General features: G+C 43.5%; 1 protein-coding gene across 2 annotated transcripts in view; it reads right to left on the reverse strand.

Annotated features, from left to right (window-relative positions):
• The window catches only part of GPBP1L1 (GC-rich promoter binding protein 1 like 1), a 40,181-nt gene that overhangs the window by 17,178 nt on the left and 2,468 nt on the right, over positions 1-20,535 (reverse strand). For both annotated transcript variants that reach the window (XM_059727768.1, XM_059727767.1), the window contains exons 2-3: positions 1,475-2,408; positions 458-572 (exon numbers count right to left, since the gene is read on the reverse strand). In XM_059727768.1, coding sequence (XP_059583751.1) covers positions 458-517 — 60 coding nt within the window. In that variant the 5' untranslated portion in view covers positions 518-572; positions 1,475-2,408. The remainder of the gene's footprint in view (positions 1-457; positions 573-1,474; positions 2,409-20,535) is intronic.

Consider the following 20,535-nt stretch of genomic DNA (forward strand, 5'->3'; position numbering starts at 1 on the left):
ATGAAGGTACAGGATTCTAAGATGGAAATGAATGTCCCATTACTGGTGAGTTGCTTAACAATACCACGTTTTGAAAAGTCCAAAACAGGAAACGCTAAAAATTACACTCAAATTTGTACACTGCAAGCCAAGTTTTGAGGTACCTCTTTATATAAATTCCCCATGTCTACCAAACCTGGGCAGATAAAATTAACACAATAATTGTGCAAGGAAGTAAAAAATAAGAAAAAGAAAAAAAAAAAGGTAACTCTCTCTCCAAGGCAGGGAGCATAATTTGCTGAAAAAAGGTAGAAGAACAGATTTTGCATTAGCTTCCTTAAAAAGGCTACACACGAGGATTGAAGAATACTCTAAACCAGAAAGGCAGCCATGTTCAGTCCGGTAGGATGTTGGGCCCAGCTTGCCGTGGCCATGTACAGTAAGTATTAGGTTTCCAGTGCTCTGAACAGCAAGTTACCTTGGTTGACTGTGGCGTTGAGAAGTTAAGCCAGGCAGGAACAAAGTCATGCTGCGCCATTTAGGTCCAGTGTCTCCCTTCAATAAAGTGAGGCATCAAACCTCATGGCCAGGATCTACAAGTGGAAAGAAGAACATTGACCCGGCCATCAAATCTGTCAGACTTCCCCACATTTGGAATAACTGCACAACACCACCAGCTATGGCCCTGGCTATGGTGAACAGAAGAAATGTGTCAGTATCCCTCTTTAAAGCAACTTTTACTAGAAAGCTGCCAACACCGTTTCCCCAGCCAGAATAATCAAGGCCCTTAAAACTTCCAATTATTTCCTGTTTACAACAGCAGCTAACAAGGCTCCCATAACACTCCTGAGGGGAAGGATAGGCAGGTAGAAAGGCTACTGAACAAATGCCAAGGAAACAAAACATGTGTTGTATAAACATGTATGCAAAACGGCACACATGCTAATTTGTGGATCTGCTCCTCCTTGTACAAGGTTCAGCCCCGTATTGCTTGCGATTTGCTTTACCAAGTGAGTAATCATATCAAAACCACTGAGCTGCCCAAAAGTGCACTAGTTATGTACAGATTAGTCCTGTAGGAGAAGTCGAATCTAACAACCGCCCCATTTTAAGGCCCCCAAAGCGCTAGACATCCCCCAACTACAGTATCTACCATGCTGTCTCCGTAGAGGGAGTTTAAAATGCCCCAAGAACAGGATCCAAGTTGGAGAGAAGACAAAGCAACGCCTATAATTGAACTGTCACCAACACTAGGGACCAGCTGACATGGAGCTGAGGATCTGAATACTCTGAAGCAAGGAAAAGTTACCTTTGTAACGATGCCTGGCACAACGCTCGCTGTACATTACACTAACAGGCATCGTTCCCCCGTTTCTTCTGAATTACATTTCATGGAGGTTCTCAAGGTTCCCTCACTTTCCTTTTGCTTCACATCCCCTTAACGATCTGCATTACCCAAGTCCATTTGATAGGAAAGGGATGAGTGATCACTTACCCAAGAGCTTGGCCTCTGCAGTCCAATTCTCTTGTTTTTTTCTGTCTATCACTCTGGTCTTCAAGTCCCTTCCTTCTCCAGGATGCAGTTATGCCAATCTTGAAGCAACAGTGCGTCTCGAAGCAGTGCACGAGAAGCCGCACTGCGTGCTGACTGCACCGTTCACCCCCTCAGCTACTCATCTTAATATGTGTCTACACTCACACTACGAAAAAAAATACCTAAAAAGGTAATTTACATAAAAAAAAAGTCACGACCACGTTCACCTCATTAAATTTCCTCTGGTTGTGGTGCTATGGAACTCGAGATTTTTACATTACAGAAGCGTGTGTGTCAGGTTTGCACAACAACATTTAGAGCAACACCATGGTTAATACTGAGCAGATCCACCCAAGTCTGCTGAATTATTCATTGTTTGAAGCAGAGCAGTTAAAGCATAGGGGGGAGGCGGGGGTGGGCAGGGGAAACAACGTTATAGAAAAATCTTTTCCCCAAATTCTGAGATTAAGTGGGAAACATCTGGCCAAATGCTCTTAAAATATAAGCTTCGTTTTCATCACACATACAGTTGCTAAAAAAATTCACGGTGTTAATGTTCTTAAAAATAAATGATTTTTCGATGTATTCTGCACTTCATGGAACTGTTAGTTTCCACTCAAAGACACTAAATGCTATTGATGGGAAGCTCATAGGCGGTCACAACTGTTTGGCTCTCTGCTGGTTCACCATTTACATGCTGAACTAGAAGTAAAATTAACAGGAAGGTGCCAGGTCCAAAAGTAATCTTCTCTCTTCTTAAGCTTTTCTTCTGGGTGCTGCTGCTGCAAGAGGAGGAAGAGTTATCCAACAAGGGCTTCTTGTTCTATGTTGAAGAGCTCACTTTTGGATTATAGTCCTCTTCCATCAACGAGTGGTGGAATACAGGAACTAAACACTACAAAGGAAAAACAGACACGTATCAGTACAATATACTTTCCATTTTGGATATGGATTACGGAAGGAAAACAGCACAAGGTAGTACGAGTAGCTGAACATGATAAAGCAGTTGCTAGAATTGTTTTCAGTCCACCTACAGAAAACCAAAACGCATGCATCCACACAAGATATTTTCACCTAGGCGCCACATAAAAATGTGCAACCACTGTCAACACTACTACAAACACTCCCCTCCCCGTTCACCAGATCTCAGTGCTGCGCTGAGTACAAAATGCTCTTAGCTGCGTGTGGCCACACGAACGGGCACAAATGAGGAAAAGGGGATTCTAAAACTGCATAGAAACAATTCTTATAACGCTCTGAGATCCAGCCAAATATCAAGGCCCTTCCCCTCCATCTAATAACATACAAGGGGAGCAGGAAAGGCTAATCACCCCACATGATTTGCCTCTGATGCTGTTAGGATACTTCTTAATTGTTGCTGCCACTTGGTCCCTTTGAGCAGGGCCAGGCAAGCATGGAGATGCCCCTTGACCCAACACAAGAAAACTCTCCTACATGGTCACAGGCCCTGGCATAATAAGGCCCAGGCCCTGACCCTGACTGGGGTCTTTGGATGCTATAGCAGCGAGGGATTCCAACACATTTACTATTTCCCTGGGATCCTCACGAAAAATCAAAGGGCCGAGGTAACGGTGGGCAATTCTAGCCCACAAGCTCAAAACAAATACAGCATCGGCTGTTCAATGGGTCACAGTAATAAGACAGAATTAACAGAAAAGTTTTAACGAGAGCTTAAATACTCTGCCCAGGCGATAAAACCCAGAAAAAACATCCCGCAAACAGTGACAACAGTGTTCACGTACCAATGGCTGCTACCTGTAATGAAGTAAAACCTTCCCAAATCACCCACTTCCGTGCACACTATGAAGGGAAGCTTATCACCTGCTGCAGAGAGACTAGATTTTCTCTCTACCCTTCTGCCCAGAGCACCGGAGGGGTGTGAGCCAGCCAGCCACGTCTGAACCATGCGAGGTGAGCAAGGGATGGCTTATGCAACGCAGTAGACATCAAAGCATTCATTACTGTACTCTCAACAGCTGATTTATTAAAAGGATGAACTGCACAGCAACCAAGTCATTTCAGCGTACCGACAGAAACACATTATACCACGTAGAAGAACACCTTTTAATGAGATCTCACAAAAAGCCACGCTGACTTCAGGCTTGAAATGGAATCGGGAGGTGGAAAAATGCACAGCTCTGCCCTCTAGATCAGAATTCAATCTATATTGCCCGTGTATGCAGATTACGAGCTCTGAAGTAGCAACCGTGTCTGGTAGTGTGCTTCTAAGCCCGCAAAAGCATGCCGTCCACGTTGGACAATTGAGCTTTTCGTTCTGTATCTGAAACGCAGAGAAACGGGTCCGAATCTGTCGAACCTGGATTTCTTTGCGCCTACCGCAAATCACTCAGCCTTGCTTTATTTCCCTTTGTTCAAATCCCAAACGCTAGAAGAGCATCCCATTTGGAAAAGTTCTTGTGAGAGACCGAAGTTTCAGTCTGCTGACTTCCCTTTAACCGGGGCACCTCTGATTCGGAAACGTCAGCACCTACCGAAGAATTAGCAGCAACTAACCTGCTTTTAGGCACCTCCACCCTGCTTTTAGACCGCTATGACTCGGAAATGTGCCACTCGTCCTTAAGCATGCCAGTCCTTTTAGACCAAAATCAACCTCCTGTCTACCCACTTCTCAGTTTAAATTATGGGCTTCAGAAATGCTACATTAGGAAACTAAAGGCAGGCATGACACATGTTAAGGGAACAACTTCTCTTTCCTGTAACATATTTTAATGCTGCCGTAGCTTCTTGAATTTGCATTTTTTCAAAAGCCTGAATCTCACGTGTGATACTTGCACACAAGAGTTAAGTCTCTATTTGAAGTGACTCGATTCTTTGATGCAAATGACAGGGAGAGGCCAAGGTTATGTTCACCCGCTTCACCAAAAAGCTAAACACAGCAATAATGTACAGGGAAATTTCTCACAATCGGGCAGAGAACATGGAGAAGCAGGAGTCATTGAGGATTTTATTTATATTGCAAATCCAAGACGATTCATTTAAAAAAAAAAAAGCAATCCTGTGTGTGGAAGTGCGCACATGCACAACCCCCCTACCACTTAAACCAGAGCACCAGCTATTTTATAGTTAACTTAGGAACACGTTTCTATTTAAAGACCTGCTTTTTCTAAAACCTTAAAATCAACATGCTGACCTGCACTGCCTTTGAATTTCAACATGATTCACAGGATAAAGGGTAGGCTTAATCATCCAAGTTTTGGTCCCTTTAAACAAGTTCTTCAGACAGAGCTTCAAAAACCTCCCCCAGATTCTCATAACTTTTTACACACCCTGGAGCTGAAACCCTTGCTCTTATAGCGCCCAGATAATCTAATCTGATTTCTGCTCCAGCAAGTGTACACCAATAACACATGAAGGCAAAACAGAAAATTGTATTATAAAAGTGTGGCGAGTGCCCATGCACACGGCTAGGTAGATCAGAACACACATACACGTGCAAGTCGAGACGGTTTTCTAGGCAGCCAGTATTCACAGGATGTAGGCAGCTCAAGAGACACGGTCTGTTGCCACTGAGCCTACCTTGTGCCCAGCCACCGCCAGCTCAAACCCCATTTCCAGGCACGCTACTAAAATAGACTCCTGGCAAATTTTCTTTCTTTTTTTGTGAAGAAGGGGCAGGGGAAAGGGACTTGACCTTTTAGAGGACCGCAATCTGAACACAGCAGAACTCTGCCAGCCTGCAAGGGAAAAGCCATGGTTTCCCACATTTTTCTCCTTCAAAAGAGCACCCATTTTTAAAGTTTGTTGATCCATTTTTCAAGTTTTTTTCACGACCCTTTCATATATTCTGGTTGAGAAAACACTGATCTAAAAGAACCGCATCCCTCCGAAGGGGCCTGAATTCCCCCGTGAATCGCCATGTAAGCTCGCATCTCAGCAGCATCTGCTCTCCTGGGCGAGGAGGTGGGAAGAGTCGCGCTGACAGCATGCACCGAGCACGCAGTGCTGAGACCAGGGGGAGGAGCAGGGAACGGGCATGCTTGTGCCCATCTCGGACTCCAGCAATGGGGAGGAGATGAGAAGACCTAAATGAGACAGATGGAGGAGTAAGCATATTATAGTCAGAAGCTGTATCCGCTTCTGTGCAATGTTCCCATTTGGCAGAGGACAAATCACTGAAATAAATGAACTACTTCACATCTGATCCTCCTGTACTGCAGCTGCTGCTTCCAGCTCTTTCCCTTCCCCCCCCTGCCCTCCTCACCCCAAATCCCACCCAAATATGGAGCCCTTTGGCCAAGTGGTTGCTGGGGCAGAGCCTGACCACCCGCTCACCATACAGCTTTGCATAAAGTTTAGCTCTTACCTTCTTTGCACACGCCTGAAGCTCAAACTGTGGATCCAACTCCCTACCCCACTATTCAGTCGATCAGCCATTATCCCAAGAAAAAGAGCTTGGCTCAGTGAAGAGCGACGCTTCCAAGAATTTGCAAGGTGCATTTGCACTTAGCCTGCCTTCACAATGCAGGTGGCCCAAGAGGATCCTGCTTTGGCCATTCAGCATAGGTTTCAATACACTGCTTGGTAAAGATCTGAGAACAAACTGTAAATACCATGCTAAAATCCCTATTCATCCAGGGAGAAGGGGCATCTTGGGGAACTTTATCACAGCAGGTAATATCGAAGGCACACCACTAGTTTGAAAGAGAAAAGTCACACATGGGTGAATGCCCTGTGGCAGGGGAGGAGGGGCTGGGAGTAGAAAAATGGGTGAGAAGAGAGGGAAGGATTTTGGGGATCAGAGCCACCGACAAACAGCGATGAAAAGAAAGGGAGGAGAGGAATTAAGGAGTAGTGGGAAGTATGGGACAACGAGCATGTGGGAGGCCTGAGCTGCTCTCCTTGCCCCATCTGTAAACCAAGATTATTGGGGGAAGAGGTGGGGGAAATGAAAGTACTGTAGATGTAAACCTCTGTAAAGACAAAGACAAAAGACAGGACATTGAACACGAAGGCACGCGACATCTCAGTGCAGAACGGTAGGGGCAAGAAAGTCTGGAGTGGGACAGGGGTAGGACCTGGCTGAAGGTGTGGAGGAGAGGACTGGTCGAGTGTGCAACGGGGGCTACACTGGCAAGAAACATGCAATCTTCCCAGAAACTGTTGCCTGTGATGTGTGTGGACAACAACAGAGGGCACCAAACGGCAAGGAACAACTGCGGTACTTGCCGACAGGCGCGCACAACTCGACCAGCTTCGCAGGACAGGGAGCGGACGAGCTGGGCATGCTGCTGCTCTCAGGACCGGTCAAGGAAGAGACGCTCAAGGCTTCTCTAATTTTTAAAGCTGCTCTAACAGAAGAGTCAAGATTTTGGGATGCATTCGATTTCTCTCCCAAGCCTACTCAGTGGCTCCAAGCGTCTCAAACAACTGCCAGCCTATTCCACTGCAATCAAGTGTACAGGGGAGAGAGAGAAGGGATTTAGGAGCAACAGACACGGGGGAAAGAACGGGGGACTGGGATTTGGGAGACAGTATTTCTAGTTTTGGCTCCGTCACCAGCTTGTTAGGTGACCCAATCCAGCCGCTCGACTCCTCTGCGCTGAGCTTCCCCTTTTCACAAAATAAGGCAACAGATGCAAATGCTTTTGAAATCTACTGAAGAACATTATGTAAGCTCTTGCCTGGGGTTATTACTTGTCACAGCAGCCTGACCACTGCACACTTACGCGACAACTACAACTGCCTAATGACCAAAGCTTACAAATATACATTTTCTGTTAAGCCGAGGAAAACGCTGAAAAATGCTACATTCATACACGGCTATTGTTTCCTTGTGGTGCCTTAGGTTCTTCCATAATTCAGTGATGCTTGGAGGTCTGAAAACCAGAAGCTACAGAATTAACGTACATGCCAATGCAAACTCAGCTCCGTTTATGCCCAACACGTCCGTAACACATTCACGCTTTGTCTTTGTAGACAGCGCACGGCGCTCAAAGACGACCCGAGACAACCGCAGCAGAATGCCAAATACCTTCTGCTAGAACGAAACTTCCTGCGGCATCCACGTTTGGTGTGCCTGCCGAAACAAGCCCCTTAATCGCTGGGGGGGGAAGCACTAAAGCAGTGGGACGCAACCTTTTTTGGCAGATGTGCTACAAGATAAGGCCGACAAGGATCTTTGGGTAAATGGGATATTTTTTATTAGACCAACTAAGTAGTTGGAAAAAATGTTCATTAGAGTTAAGGCCTGGACCCTCAAATGCCACTCCAGTCTGCTTCCCCTGCCTGATCTGCTGCTCTGTTTTTTGCTCCCAGCCCATGTTGCTGCTGCGTTCCTGTTTTCTCCCCTACCTGTCGCTTGCCGTACTGCCCTTCACACGTGTGGTGTGCAGGCTGTGGGCTGCCCCTGCACTCGAGGCCATGCGGTCTCCGTTCCAGATGGCACTGCTGGTTTCATGGGAGCCAAGTGAAGCACACTCAAGCTCACGCTGGCAATTACCTCAATTCTGTCTCGGTTTTCAGAAGCTTGAATCATCGTTACATGCAACACTGCAAGAAGGCCAGGCACCTTGCAGAACAGCCTCAGCTCAACATTAATGATGTTGGCATATTACGAAGAGAAAGCTGAACACATCGCATTTGCTGTCCCCACACACATCATCGCACTTGATAAGAAGGCGTGTATATACTCTGCAGCAACCTACCTCATGCAAAATAACTGTTCTTTCATTCATGACCTCAAAAACTAAGTCCCTGCTGACAAATCATATGGACACACAATATTCAAATGCAGGTTAAGAGGTAGACTCCTAGGAAGTGAGGGCTGGAAGGGAGCTCAGAAGTCACATCTAGTCCAACCCCTGCTCCAAGCAGGACCAGCCCCAACTACAGCATCTAGCCAGGGCTTTGTCTACGGGTCTTGAAAACCTCCAAGGATGGACAGTCCACAAACTCTCTGGGTAACCTGTTCCAGCACTTCACCACCCTCCTAGGGAGAAAATTCTTCCTGATATCCAACCTCAACTTCCCTTGCTGCAGCTTGAGCCCATTGCTCCTTGTCCTGTCATCTGCCCCCACTGAGACCAGTTTAGCTCCAAGATTCAAGAGACATATGAACAAGCTAGTTAAAATCTTTCATTCTTGATGACAATGTGCTTTTGAATGGGAAACCTCAGATACAAGATGCCTTTAACCATATATACAACAGGCAGTTAGTTACACATATTGCTTATTTGACAACCTATTAAAGCTGCTTACTATTTTTTCAAATTTCCCCCAACCCTCTTAATACATTTTTATCTCTATACATTTGACAGTTTCTTTGGTTTTAAATGAAAGAAATATATCACTGGATTAAATATAAAACAGAATGGCACTAAGATAAAGAAGAGCCCTGCGCATAATTTGGTCCAAATGTACATCCTCCAATATATTGTTTTACAATTGCTTTACTTTTTTAAAAATAACTGCTGTTTCATGACTGGAAATGAAAGTTATTAATTTGCAACAATTTATATCACTGCATTACAAACCAGGGAGATTAGAAAACTCCAGGATTACAAGCAACTCTGAAATCAAAGAAATCCTTTATTTCTGTGCAGGAGGCGTGATAGGAAGTGCAAACATCCTCAATGGAGACCTAATCTTTCCAACTACCGTGGCAGACAAGGATATGGCAACTAATCCAAAAAAAAAAAAAAAAAAAAAAAAAAGTTTGTAAATGATAGATATCCTTCCTGTTACTGTCACAATAGACTTTAGATAATACATTAAATATTTGCCTTTGAGAAGCATGTTCTAATATTAAATAGCTGATCATCATACATTTATTGAAGGAAACACATTGCCTCGTCAAAAACGCATTTCAATCAATCAATCAAAAAAGCCCCAAAAGCCTCTTAACCCTCACTCGTGGCTGCTCTATCTTCTTATCGAAAAAGGTAATTTTCAGTTAAATTTCTGGTCATAACAAAAATCTCTCAATAGGACGTTAGAAAAACAACTGTTTGGGGTAAGAAAATGCCCTCATATTTTATACATCATCTTACACCAACTGATCTCAATCGGAGGGGCGCTGCAACAGACACTTGAACAGTTTCCTTCTCTTCCCTTTGTTTCTTATGTCACTTCTTGCTAGTCTAGTAAGTTTTTAGTTTTGAATAGTAATGCCCTTGCTTATCAGATTTCTGCTATTCCAAGGGTTTAATACCGTGACTCAACTAGGGGGCTGTGGCACCCTAAGGTGCCATGACACCCTTTCAAGGGTGCCCCAGGGTGCTACACAACTGTAGCACTGTTAGGTGTGCAAGCATGATTCACAAAGATAAACCCAGACATTTCAAACAGGAATTCAGAGCACTAAAAACGTTCTGACCTGTTGCAGTCCGAGTTTTTTACAAAACAACTGCTCTGCTATATTTCCGTAGCCAAAAAACAAGTGAAAACTAAGAGCTAGCATTTTTGGAGGGGTGCCTCGAGCCTAAAAAGATTGAAGACCAACGATTTAATCTGAGTATTTGGAGCAGATGTGCCCTCCTTGCAGAACTGTTTACCCACTTGGCATCCTAAATCCCCTAAGGGGGAGGAAGGAGTGGAGGATCCCTACCTTCTCCTCTGCAACTTCTAAGAAGAAATGACATGTTCCTACAGGGATTTTTAATTTCCCAGATGCTTTCCTACAGATCACCATTAGTCCTGAGTTAATGTGATCAAGTACTACAGGGAGCAAGGAAAATTGTTCCTTTCGCAGCCTTCAATGAGAGCTTGGCCTCTAGGGAGTTTCCTCTCTTCTCAATTGCCTCCATTTTTTAATCAGATTCTCTCTGCAATGACAGAACATGTGAACGGCACCTACAGTTTGCCCGAAACAACAAGGGGCAGACGTCTGATCCCCCCCGAGGGCTTTCTTAGATCGCTGCTGAGCAACAAAGAGGGCTGCAAGGACTGCAGGAAGAAGACTGCATCAGTTATGATGGTGGGTTTACTGGAATACCACATCTGTAAGAGCTCTACTTGCGATGCATAATTAGGTGCAGCCCCACAAGTTTCAGGTCTTGTACATGACTTGCAATGCCCCGTCTGTGACAATGTGCCAATGGAAACTATGCTATAACTTCTGCAACACACGTATGAACCAGAGATAATGTGCTTCCCAGAAGTTAATATACACCTACAGCCTTTTTGCCAAACGTATCCAGGATTTGCCACGTTCTCTCTCCACCCCTAAGCTACCACACACTTCACAAACAGCCCATTCCTCCGCTGGCAGTTTCTGAAACGTCTGGTTCGTTTTTCAGAGTCTCATCCGGCGACACCAGAAAAGAGTAAGAAACCCAATAAACCATCAGTCAAACATCTGCAAGGAAGAGGAAATTAAGAGACAAGTTAAGGTTTTATAAAGGAAAGGCTTGTGACTGAGATGAAGTTACTTGTGGCAAATGTATTAGGAGATTTCAGCAATACTCAGGGTTTACTTAGCTAGCCAGTTGTTTCCATGCCTCCTTGTCCCAGTTTGCCCAGGAGGGTTACAAAACCTTAAAGGCTTACTGTAAAGTTGGAAGTGGGCAGTGGTTTCTAGGAGTATGCTTGCTGGTGTCTGCCGCCTATGCAACGCTGCACTAACAGCTGAAATATTCAGTTCAAAAGCCAAGAATCGACACTTTAATTCTCTATTATTGTTACCAGAACTATATAGCTTGTGGACTACTGGTAACCCGCTGTGCATAGCTGGTCTGGGTCTCCTCCTAGTTTCCATTTGCTAAATACATTAAGGACTAAAATATCTATTTCCTATTGCTTTCCACGTAAGCAATTGCCTACAGTTGCCACAGGGATGTTAGGGGATCATGAACAGAAGAGAAGGCAATCCACAAATTCTGAATGCAAATGAGAGCTGGATTAAAAAAAACCAGCCTAATAAAGTTGGCAACACTGAAAGTAGATGCTCCTCATCTGATAATAATTAACCCAGAAAGAACACTATGTTTGTACTACAATTTTACTACTAATTTGCTGCCTAAGGGCCAACCAATTTGAAATGTAGTTAGATTTTTTTTTAAAGGTAAAAGAAAGCACAGGTAAAAGTGCCAATTGGGTGGATTTACAGCTATATTATTCTCCTGTAAAAATGCCTTCTCCTAAGCCATGAGGGTCATATGAAGGGGGTGGAGGGGAGGGAAATGAAAATGATTTTGCATAAATGTTGTAAAATACAAGTAGTAATCAGTGAAACTTATTTTTATCATTTCATAGCTAGTTATAGTCATGTGTTTCCTAACAGGTAATATTTTCAGACAAGTTCTTTTTAGGTAGTATCTTTTACTTGCATTCTTTAATATACGTCTCTATTGTAAAAACATAAAAAAGGAAGATGTGTGAAATGGCACTTCTTTTGGAAACCTGTTTCGTGACTATAATTTCAACTACGCATTTTTAATGTTGCATTAATACCTTTATAATGTTATCAGACTGTGGCGCAGCTTCCATGTTTGAATAAATTAGCCATGCAACTAATTTTAAGCCACAGGTGTTTTACATATTGATTTCATTTGCAGGAGGGACACTGTGGACTCCAGAACTGACATCTCCCAGTCTACAGACAATACTGAAGAACACACTTTCCCCCCCAAATCTGTCACTTGATTTGACGTTTGATGATCGTGCACTAAGCAGTGTGCAGGAGGCAAGACCACTAGGAACTTGTCTACACAGTTCAAGTTACTCCTATAATAAGCTAACTCACAGCAAGCAGCCATCCAGGAGTTAAAGGAGTACATTTCCCAGTGTAGAAAAGCTTTAAGGTGGTCTTTGCTGCAAACAGTATTTTCTTGCTCTAAGGCTGCTAACCCAAGTCTGGATTTTGATGCGAAATCCTACTAGAAAAGATGCTGTCGTTTTTATCTTGATAAAGCCCAAGTAGACACAGTGCATGCAACTTGCAATTTAACTCGAAGTAAGGTCTAATTTTCAAATGCTGTCGACTCACAGACCAAAGTCTTACTGAAAGTCAGCATCAATGTCTTAAATCACGGCAGTCCAAATGACAGCCCATGGCCTGCATGCACCTTTGAGGGGTTAACATGGAGCTTCTCAAGCTCCCACCTAGCTGCTACTGCCCCTATGGCTCCCTCTCCCTCCCCTAACTTCTGCCGCATGCCCCTGCCCCAGGAGGAGTGGCATGGTGCAATGCAGCCTGTGGTGCCAGGGGAGCTAAAGGCGAGTGCCCACCTGCACATAACTGTTGCACTGTGAGGGAGGAGGGGGTGCCTATGAAGCTTGCAGCCTGGGGAGCCCCATGATCCCCGCTAGTGCTGGCCCCATAGCCCGTGGCCCCTGCTGATGTGGTCTGTGGTCCACTTTTAAATTGAACAACCCTGTCCTAAAATCACTTTGGAGCATTTGAAACATTTACATGCAAGCGAAGGAGGTTAGCAAGCTTTACGTTTCTACAAAATGGAAACTAATCAACTGGTAGTTGCAGTGAACGTGACAAAGAAAATACTTAAATTGGACCCTTACATTTGGTTTAGATAAAGTACTGGGATATATTATAGGTGCATTATATAAAGGGAAAAATTCCTCAAACACTGAAGGAGCTGGTCTAGGTTACTTTAGGCCATGGCTATAAAAAACAAAATTAACCCACAACAGAAAACCTCACAGCAAAGACCTGCAAAAGCCTCGGGACAAATGCATGCAAACAATCAACCACGCCAGGAAGAAGCTGCCTGGAACTGGAACTGGGAAAATTCCTGGGTTAGGACAGGTTGACCACTCTTCAAGGGGAAGCATCAGATTGACAAAACTGCGTTCCTTGAAGCAGCAAAGTCTTCCTTGGGAACATCCCACTGGCAAGCCCGTGGTCTTAAAATGTTTTTTTGTGCTAGCTTTGGACAGATATTTAAAGCATTCAGAAATCATGTTCTAATTTGTGACATTTAGTGACTTTGGATAAAGAAATTACTTTACTGAAACGTAAAGCATCATTCACTTCCAGGACAGGGAGGTGGGGAGTGCTGGGTAGCCCACATGGAAGGAGGGGAAGTTTTGGACTGGGTTATACCTCCGTCACCTCCATCGAGGTAACTATTCTGCGCACCGCATTCAACATTATGAGGCTCTGTGCTGTTCCCATGGCCCACTCTGGCTTGAAACTGGCTCTGTCTGTGTTTTTGAAATATATCTGCATAGAGCTCCTCAGAGATAACATTACTTACTCATTACAAGGCGTAATTAAGCTTTCACACTGTACAGTAAGCTTCCATAGCAAGATAAAGGGATTTTTTTATTATTAAGGCAATTTAATTCTGAATAAGTGGATTATCCCACTAAGTCACTGAATTTTTACATTTCTGATTAACTTAGCTTTCCATAAAGGTAACCAGAAACATTTCCTCTAGAATTCAAGGTATGCCATTGGTATTTGTCACACTGCCTGCTAATATTGCTCCTGGAACCCACTTCTGTATTGCTTAACTGATGCTGAAATGTTCCACACTATATTTCAATTTCCAGGTCTTTGGGAAATCCCTGAAATCCATATGCTGAACTGAATGAAGGAAGAGGGGGATAATATGGATTCCCACTTTGCTTGGTTCAAATAGATTTACTGATTTCCATTTTAAAGATTATGCTTGTAGTGGAAAAGATAGGTCAGGGGTTGGCAATGCCTGGCATGGGTGCCAGAGAACGGCACGTGAAGGTGTTTTGCTTGGCACCGCACCTTGGGGCAGGTGGCAGGGAAGGGTTGTGGCAGCACAGCCCCGGCCAAGGATCGGGCCCCTCATGGCTCCCCCGCCATCCACCCCGGCACTCCAACATCTTACAGGTCAAGGCTGCGGGGGTCTTTGACACGCTGCCCAAAAGCATTACTGACCCCTGGGGTAGATTCTCTCTTTTTTTTTAAATAAGTTTGGAATTTGCAAAAAATGCAAGCAGGGTTTGTTGCAGAATCTGACTCTTAAGCCTGTGAGCCTGCCTTGTCCTTGCTATAAAGGCAGTTTGTAGGAAAGATTAGCTCTGTATGTCATAGAGGTGTTGCCTTATTCAAGTGATTGGGAAAATATCTGGCTTCTTTACTTGTCATTCCATCCAGGAAGAGCACACACCAACTGCAGGGACTTCCTTAGCCTGACGAAGGGTATTTCTACCCAAAAGCTTGCTTAAAAATTGTTTTCCATCTATGTAAGTTGGTCTAATAAAAGATATCAGATTCACCCAAAGAACCTTGTCTGCCTCTGTCCTTAGACCAACACGGCTACAACCGACACCGGTGGGAGAGTATGGCGTGTTTACCAGGCTGGGCAGGGAGCGAGTGCACTGATGCCACAAAGGGAGGAGCTCTCACTACACCGCAGCTCCACCAAGTTACTTTTCTACTCCTTACGTTTTTCAGCCTTTTCACAAGCCAAATCTTACAAAACACACACACCTTATCAACACCTATGTTCATGCAAGACTCAATTTTCAGTCATTCTAGCTTGGAAGAAAAATCCCCACGTGTCAGATGAATGCAAACTGTGGCTTGCTTGACACAATGAACCCACAGATAGCCTAGAAGAGTGGGGCCCAACCTTTTGGGCTCACCGATCAGAGGAGCGGTGCCAGGTCTTCCTGTGGGTTGGATCCCATCTGTGAGCCAGATGTAGCTGGACTGTTTCTGTGCAGTTGCATCAGGCCCTAAATCCCTTTGCATAGGGCTGGCACGGCCAGTGTCAATCCAGCCATATGGACTTGAAAATTTGGTGTCGGGGAGCAGCAGCAGCATCCCTTGCTACTGCTACCCACTGCAAATTTCTAACCTGTGCAGAGCCCCACAGGCTGGACTGCATGGGTCTGTGGGCCAGGGGTTGAGCACCCCTGGTTTAGACTATCAGATCTGAGAAGCATGATTTTCTCCAATTCATCTTGATGAAACTTGGTAAGAATAAGTTTTGTATCCATACAAAATATTTCACTGCTGATTTAGGCAGAAATCCCTAGCTAGCATGTTTAACATTCAAAGTACCTCACCATTTCTTCTCCTTTATTCCTGCAGCCTCTGCCCAGTTACTAAGATCTCCAGCTTTCCACCAACCCCACTGCTGCTGCATCAATATGCTGCACCAAAGTACCGTGCAATCCAGGGGCCTTATTGGAGATCAAGCATTACACAAAGCAACCTGAGTTTAGATAGACCTTGCAGCGTGAGCTGCCATTTGGAATAGCTAGCAGCCTCTGTGAACTTTACACTCCATATAACACAAAACCAGGAAAGTTGAAAGACAAGAAAAATACCATATGCAATTTGAATTTACCATCAAAACATGTGAAACAGATTGCGCTGATTTTTGTACAGGAGACACTTGCATTGTTTTTTTAATTGTGAGAAAGCAAGTAGGTGCTAAGATCAGTGATGAAACAGGGATTTGTTGTCACCTGTTCCATCCAACCCTGTTAAACGACCCAAGATTATCCTGTGGCTTTTTAGCAATCTATGCAAAGCGAGTTGGCATCTCCGTCCACATCAAAAGCACCTCAACTGGTTCCATCTGTGCAGGTTGCCAAAAGGCAACAGAGCAGGCGGATCACAGAAACTCATCTCGCTCCTCCTACTACAGAAACAGCCTGCCTAGAACGAGACTGATACGCAGTCGTGGGCGAGTACACAAGCACCTCGCACTCGGCTCGCTCTGTGCATAAAGGGGCTCAACGTTCAGAGCTCCCAATATAGCCCCTCGAGACCACTGAAATCACTCAAAAGAATATTACAAAGCAAAAATGCACATAAAGTTAAATGGGAACCAACTCTGCTCACCCCAAACCTGAACAGGACAGAATTCAGAACATGTGCTGTGGCCGTTGCGGAGACCACAATAATCTCGAGATGACAGCAATTTAATTTTCATGCTGCACTTAAATGGTGGAATCTTGTCTGCCCGACCAAACATCAAATGCTTGTGTAACTTCAATACCTGCCCACCAGACACTGGAAGAAAATAAACTGTACATAATCCAGCAACCACACCGCCATGGCCAGTTCCATAAGCTGTTTACAGCTTTCAAAAACACCTGAATACTTTCAATAAACTTAAGTAATACCCTGTTCTGAAAAGTGAGTAAAAACTACATTGCAGTATTCTGAGTTTGCTTCTACAGGGAATGTGCTTACTTTACAAGTGAGTTTTCTTTTTCTGAACAGTCATCCTTGCAAACTCAACTCCAGGATCATGTTCGTGCATCACCACATCGCGTTTTGCAAGGCCAGATGCTCTCAGCTGGATTGCAGAAGTATAAACAGGTTGTCCGTGGTAAAAGATTTGGCGGATGCACAAAGAGAAGAAAAAGATTTCACCTCACTCATCTTTTTTTCTTTGTAGTCAGCTCTTTTTAATCATCAAATGAAGCATAAAAGACTAAACAGACATAAGAAAACCCACTGACTATGGCATTTTATGTAATTACTTTTCAGAGGAAAACCATACAAACAAGTATATTTTTAGTTCCTCATCCTCAAGAATTACCAGCATATACGTTCGCCAAAACATTACCCTTCCCCATTAAGCTTCACTAACGAACTTAGGAGTCACCCAATACGTTCAGATGGATAGCAGATGACTAGGAGTCCAACCTAGATTGAGTCAGAAGTCTGCACTCCCCAATCACAAAAGGAAGGTGGGATGCAGGGTACTATCCTCTTCGAAAGGCATCAGACATCCCCTTCATACCTCTCTGTAAGAGGAGAATTGCTCTACGCCAGGGTCAGCAACCTACAGCCTGTGGGCCAAATCCATCCTGCCAAGAGGATGGATTAAAAGAGCAGATGGGTGGCTGGGTGCAGCAGCCCCTGCCAGAGGAAAGGGTGGCAGCAGTGGCCAGATGAGAAGTGCCTTGCTTTTAGACCTAGCACCAAGAATTCAGGCCCCTGCTCCTAAAAAGTTGCCAACCTCTGCTTTGCACCAACAAGAAACATCCATATGACAAAGGATGACTCACCTCTGTTATTAAATAAGGCAACCACAAACCTGACCTCATTTCTGTATTATACTACAGACTTTGCCATAAAAGACATTACTGCAGTACATCCAGATTAGGAAATAGCAACTGAGGCATTTTAATAAAAGTAAACTAACATTCATTTGAAGCTTTATTAATCGGTTTGTTGTTGCTAGCCTTTTCAGCCACATGAAGTCCTCCTTATGGCAAAATTCCAACTTTCACTTTCAATTTCCATTGCTATAATTGTATAAATGCACCTTCCTTGTTAAGCCACTGCAACCATTTGGGGGAGAGAATACAGATATCACAGAGCAATGTGTATACTGCCCTGCTCACAAGTGTTCAGTATTATCTGCCGCAAAAACCATCACGTAAATCAATCGGTATTGCTGGCCTTTTTCCACTTCACCATATGACTAGACCTCACAAATAACTAATGCCGAATACCACACACAGACCTAATTAAATAAAGATGGTACATTTGACACTTATAAGCCAGGACACTCAACATTTTCTTTTTGAAAGGTCTGTTTGTAGGGTATTTTGTAAGAGTTCTCAGGAACAGAAATCTAACTATTAAAACATTATTCCTGTATCAAGTAGACCAGAACACTAATTATACATAAGTATGCACTCAAAACCCTTGTAAAAACAGCTACCTATAAAGGTTAAAAAAATCCCCTTAACTGCTTTGTAGGCTTAACCCACTAAAATACCTACATATTAAGAAAAAAAAAAAGATTTAAAACTCCCAGTTGGGGAAAAAAGCAAACAAAACTCTGCCAAGAAATCCAGTCTGCAAAGCTACCAGAAACATTTGTACCTTCAGAAGCAAGACAAAAAACCCCCCAACTCTCCGATTTCTGGATGACTAGTTCAAAAAGAAGTATATTCAAATTTAGCTACACAAACGCAATTATTTTAGATTAATTCTTCAACAAAAGTTCACAGGCAAACTTCCTGCAAAATCCTCACTGTGTAGATAAGACTGAAAAATAAAACCTACTGGAACTGTTTTACAGGACCATTTCCTGGGTTTCAGGCTTTTAAATTCAAGAAGCATTCACATTGTGTTTGAAAGGCAAACAATGCAACGTTTAAAAAAATATAATCTGAGAGTTGTATTGTTAAGCGCAGCGCTGCTTTTATATAGTTAAGTAGTACACTGTCAAACTTCAAACACAAGATACTTGAAGCAAAGACGACAGGTTTCTCCCATGCTCATTAAAAGAAAAACGCTGTCAAAGCTCAGTAAACAACTGTTCAAGAATTAAACCTGCCTGAAAGATTCAAGCATTTCCACCGAATCGAACAGCGCAGTCACTTACTGCAAAAGCAAGTACTTCAAAAGACTCACAACGGTGAAAAGAAAGATGATTTGTAAGGGGTAAAAGAGGTGGATTTGACTTGTTGCCTCCACAACTTACAAAGAATATCTTAAGTTGCTGTGAAGGGTTTTAGCTAGTAAAGTTCAGAGAGATCAAGAGCAGCAAATTGTTTTCCTTACTTTTGGGGGAAGACGAGATTACATGACCGTATGCTCTCAACTGACAGGATAAGGTGATTCAGTCTTTCACAAAGGGTGTTTCTCACAAATATTTCAGGACTAAATTAATGTTAAGAATAAAAATTACATGTTTCAATGACCTCTTCCAGGGGATCACCAAAACTGGACACATTTTCATCAGAACCTCTGGACTTCAGGAACGTTTGGAGCCCACCAAATATTCAGCAAAGAGCTACGATCTGTCTAACGCCAGATCAAATTAGTAAAAAGCAGGTGCGTTTAGGATCTCTGCACCCTGGAGAGACATACAGATGCATTCTTTATCAAACAATAACCTTTCGCTACACAAGCAACGCGAGATCATCTATAAATGAACAGAACTGCTCGTCGCTTTGAAGTACTTTCAGCTCTTCTCTCTTCATGGAAACACGACCGCTTCCAAGGTCGAACCGAAATGCAGTTCATGTAAAACTTTAAATCCTACACATCTCAGTAATATTAAAAAAGCTCATCTACACAGCGTGCTGGAAGCTTACACAGCTTTGTAATCGTTCCACAAATAAGGTGCGGAATCAAATGTCTCACATCAAAATACCATCTTCCTTTTGGTCGTATGGCTTTTACAGCACGCGGTAGAAAACCATCGAGTGGGACAAATCCCAAACAAAAGCCGCTTCGCAACCATGAGGGCTCCAATACGTTCCAGTGGCAATGGGTCCTGAATTGCTGTTTTCCCTATTTGCGCCCAGACATAAACGCACACTCTCTCATACCTACCCTTCATTTAAGCCAATTCAAGAGTTTCATCACTGACTAATATTACCATATATTAAGCAAGCTGAAAGAGCAAACACAAGACTGAACCTTTAATCTTTTCAGCCAATGGTTTTTCTTCAAGCTGTTGAAACAAAGGGTTTTTTATCTGATGCTGCAGGCTGCTGCACAGTTTATATACTGAATCACAACATTTTTCCATATTCAGAAATTAAACTCCCACTTAAAAGGTTATGATAAAAAGCTGGGCCACGTTTTCCTGGGAATAAGCAAACAGAACAAAACCAATCAGAGGATAAGGAACTGAAGTACAAATCTAGAGACCTGGGCGCTAAGTCACAGCTCTAGCAATGACTCACTACCCCGCCATGAAAAGGGAACCGCCTCTTTCCTGCGTCTGTGTTCCTACCTGTAATGTGAGAGTAAGTTTTGTAAACCAAACATATGGAGGAAAAGCATTGTACAAGCATCTCCCTCAAACAACAGGACTGTCCAAACGTTTTCCCTTGCAAGAAAAGGCAAAGCCTGGCCCAGGTAACATCTGCATTTGCCATCACAGTGAAAACAACGCAAAGCAAGATATACAGCAAGGCTGACTTTGCATCAGGAGTGGAAATGGTTCAATACGGTGACTAATTTAAAAGATGACACAGGGTATTCTCAAGTACTTGTATTACTAATTAGAATAACCAGATTTGTTGTTTCTTTTCCCACCACACAAGTCACAAATCTTGCCAGTTCCCCAAACTCCTTCATATTTACGTACTGCAATCACTATGCCTAC

The sequence above is a fragment of the Alligator mississippiensis genome, chromosome 5, assembly GCF_030867095.1.
Source record: "Alligator mississippiensis isolate rAllMis1 chromosome 5, rAllMis1, whole genome shotgun sequence".
In the NCBI taxonomy this organism is placed as follows: Eukaryota; Metazoa; Chordata; order Crocodylia; family Alligatoridae; genus Alligator; species Alligator mississippiensis.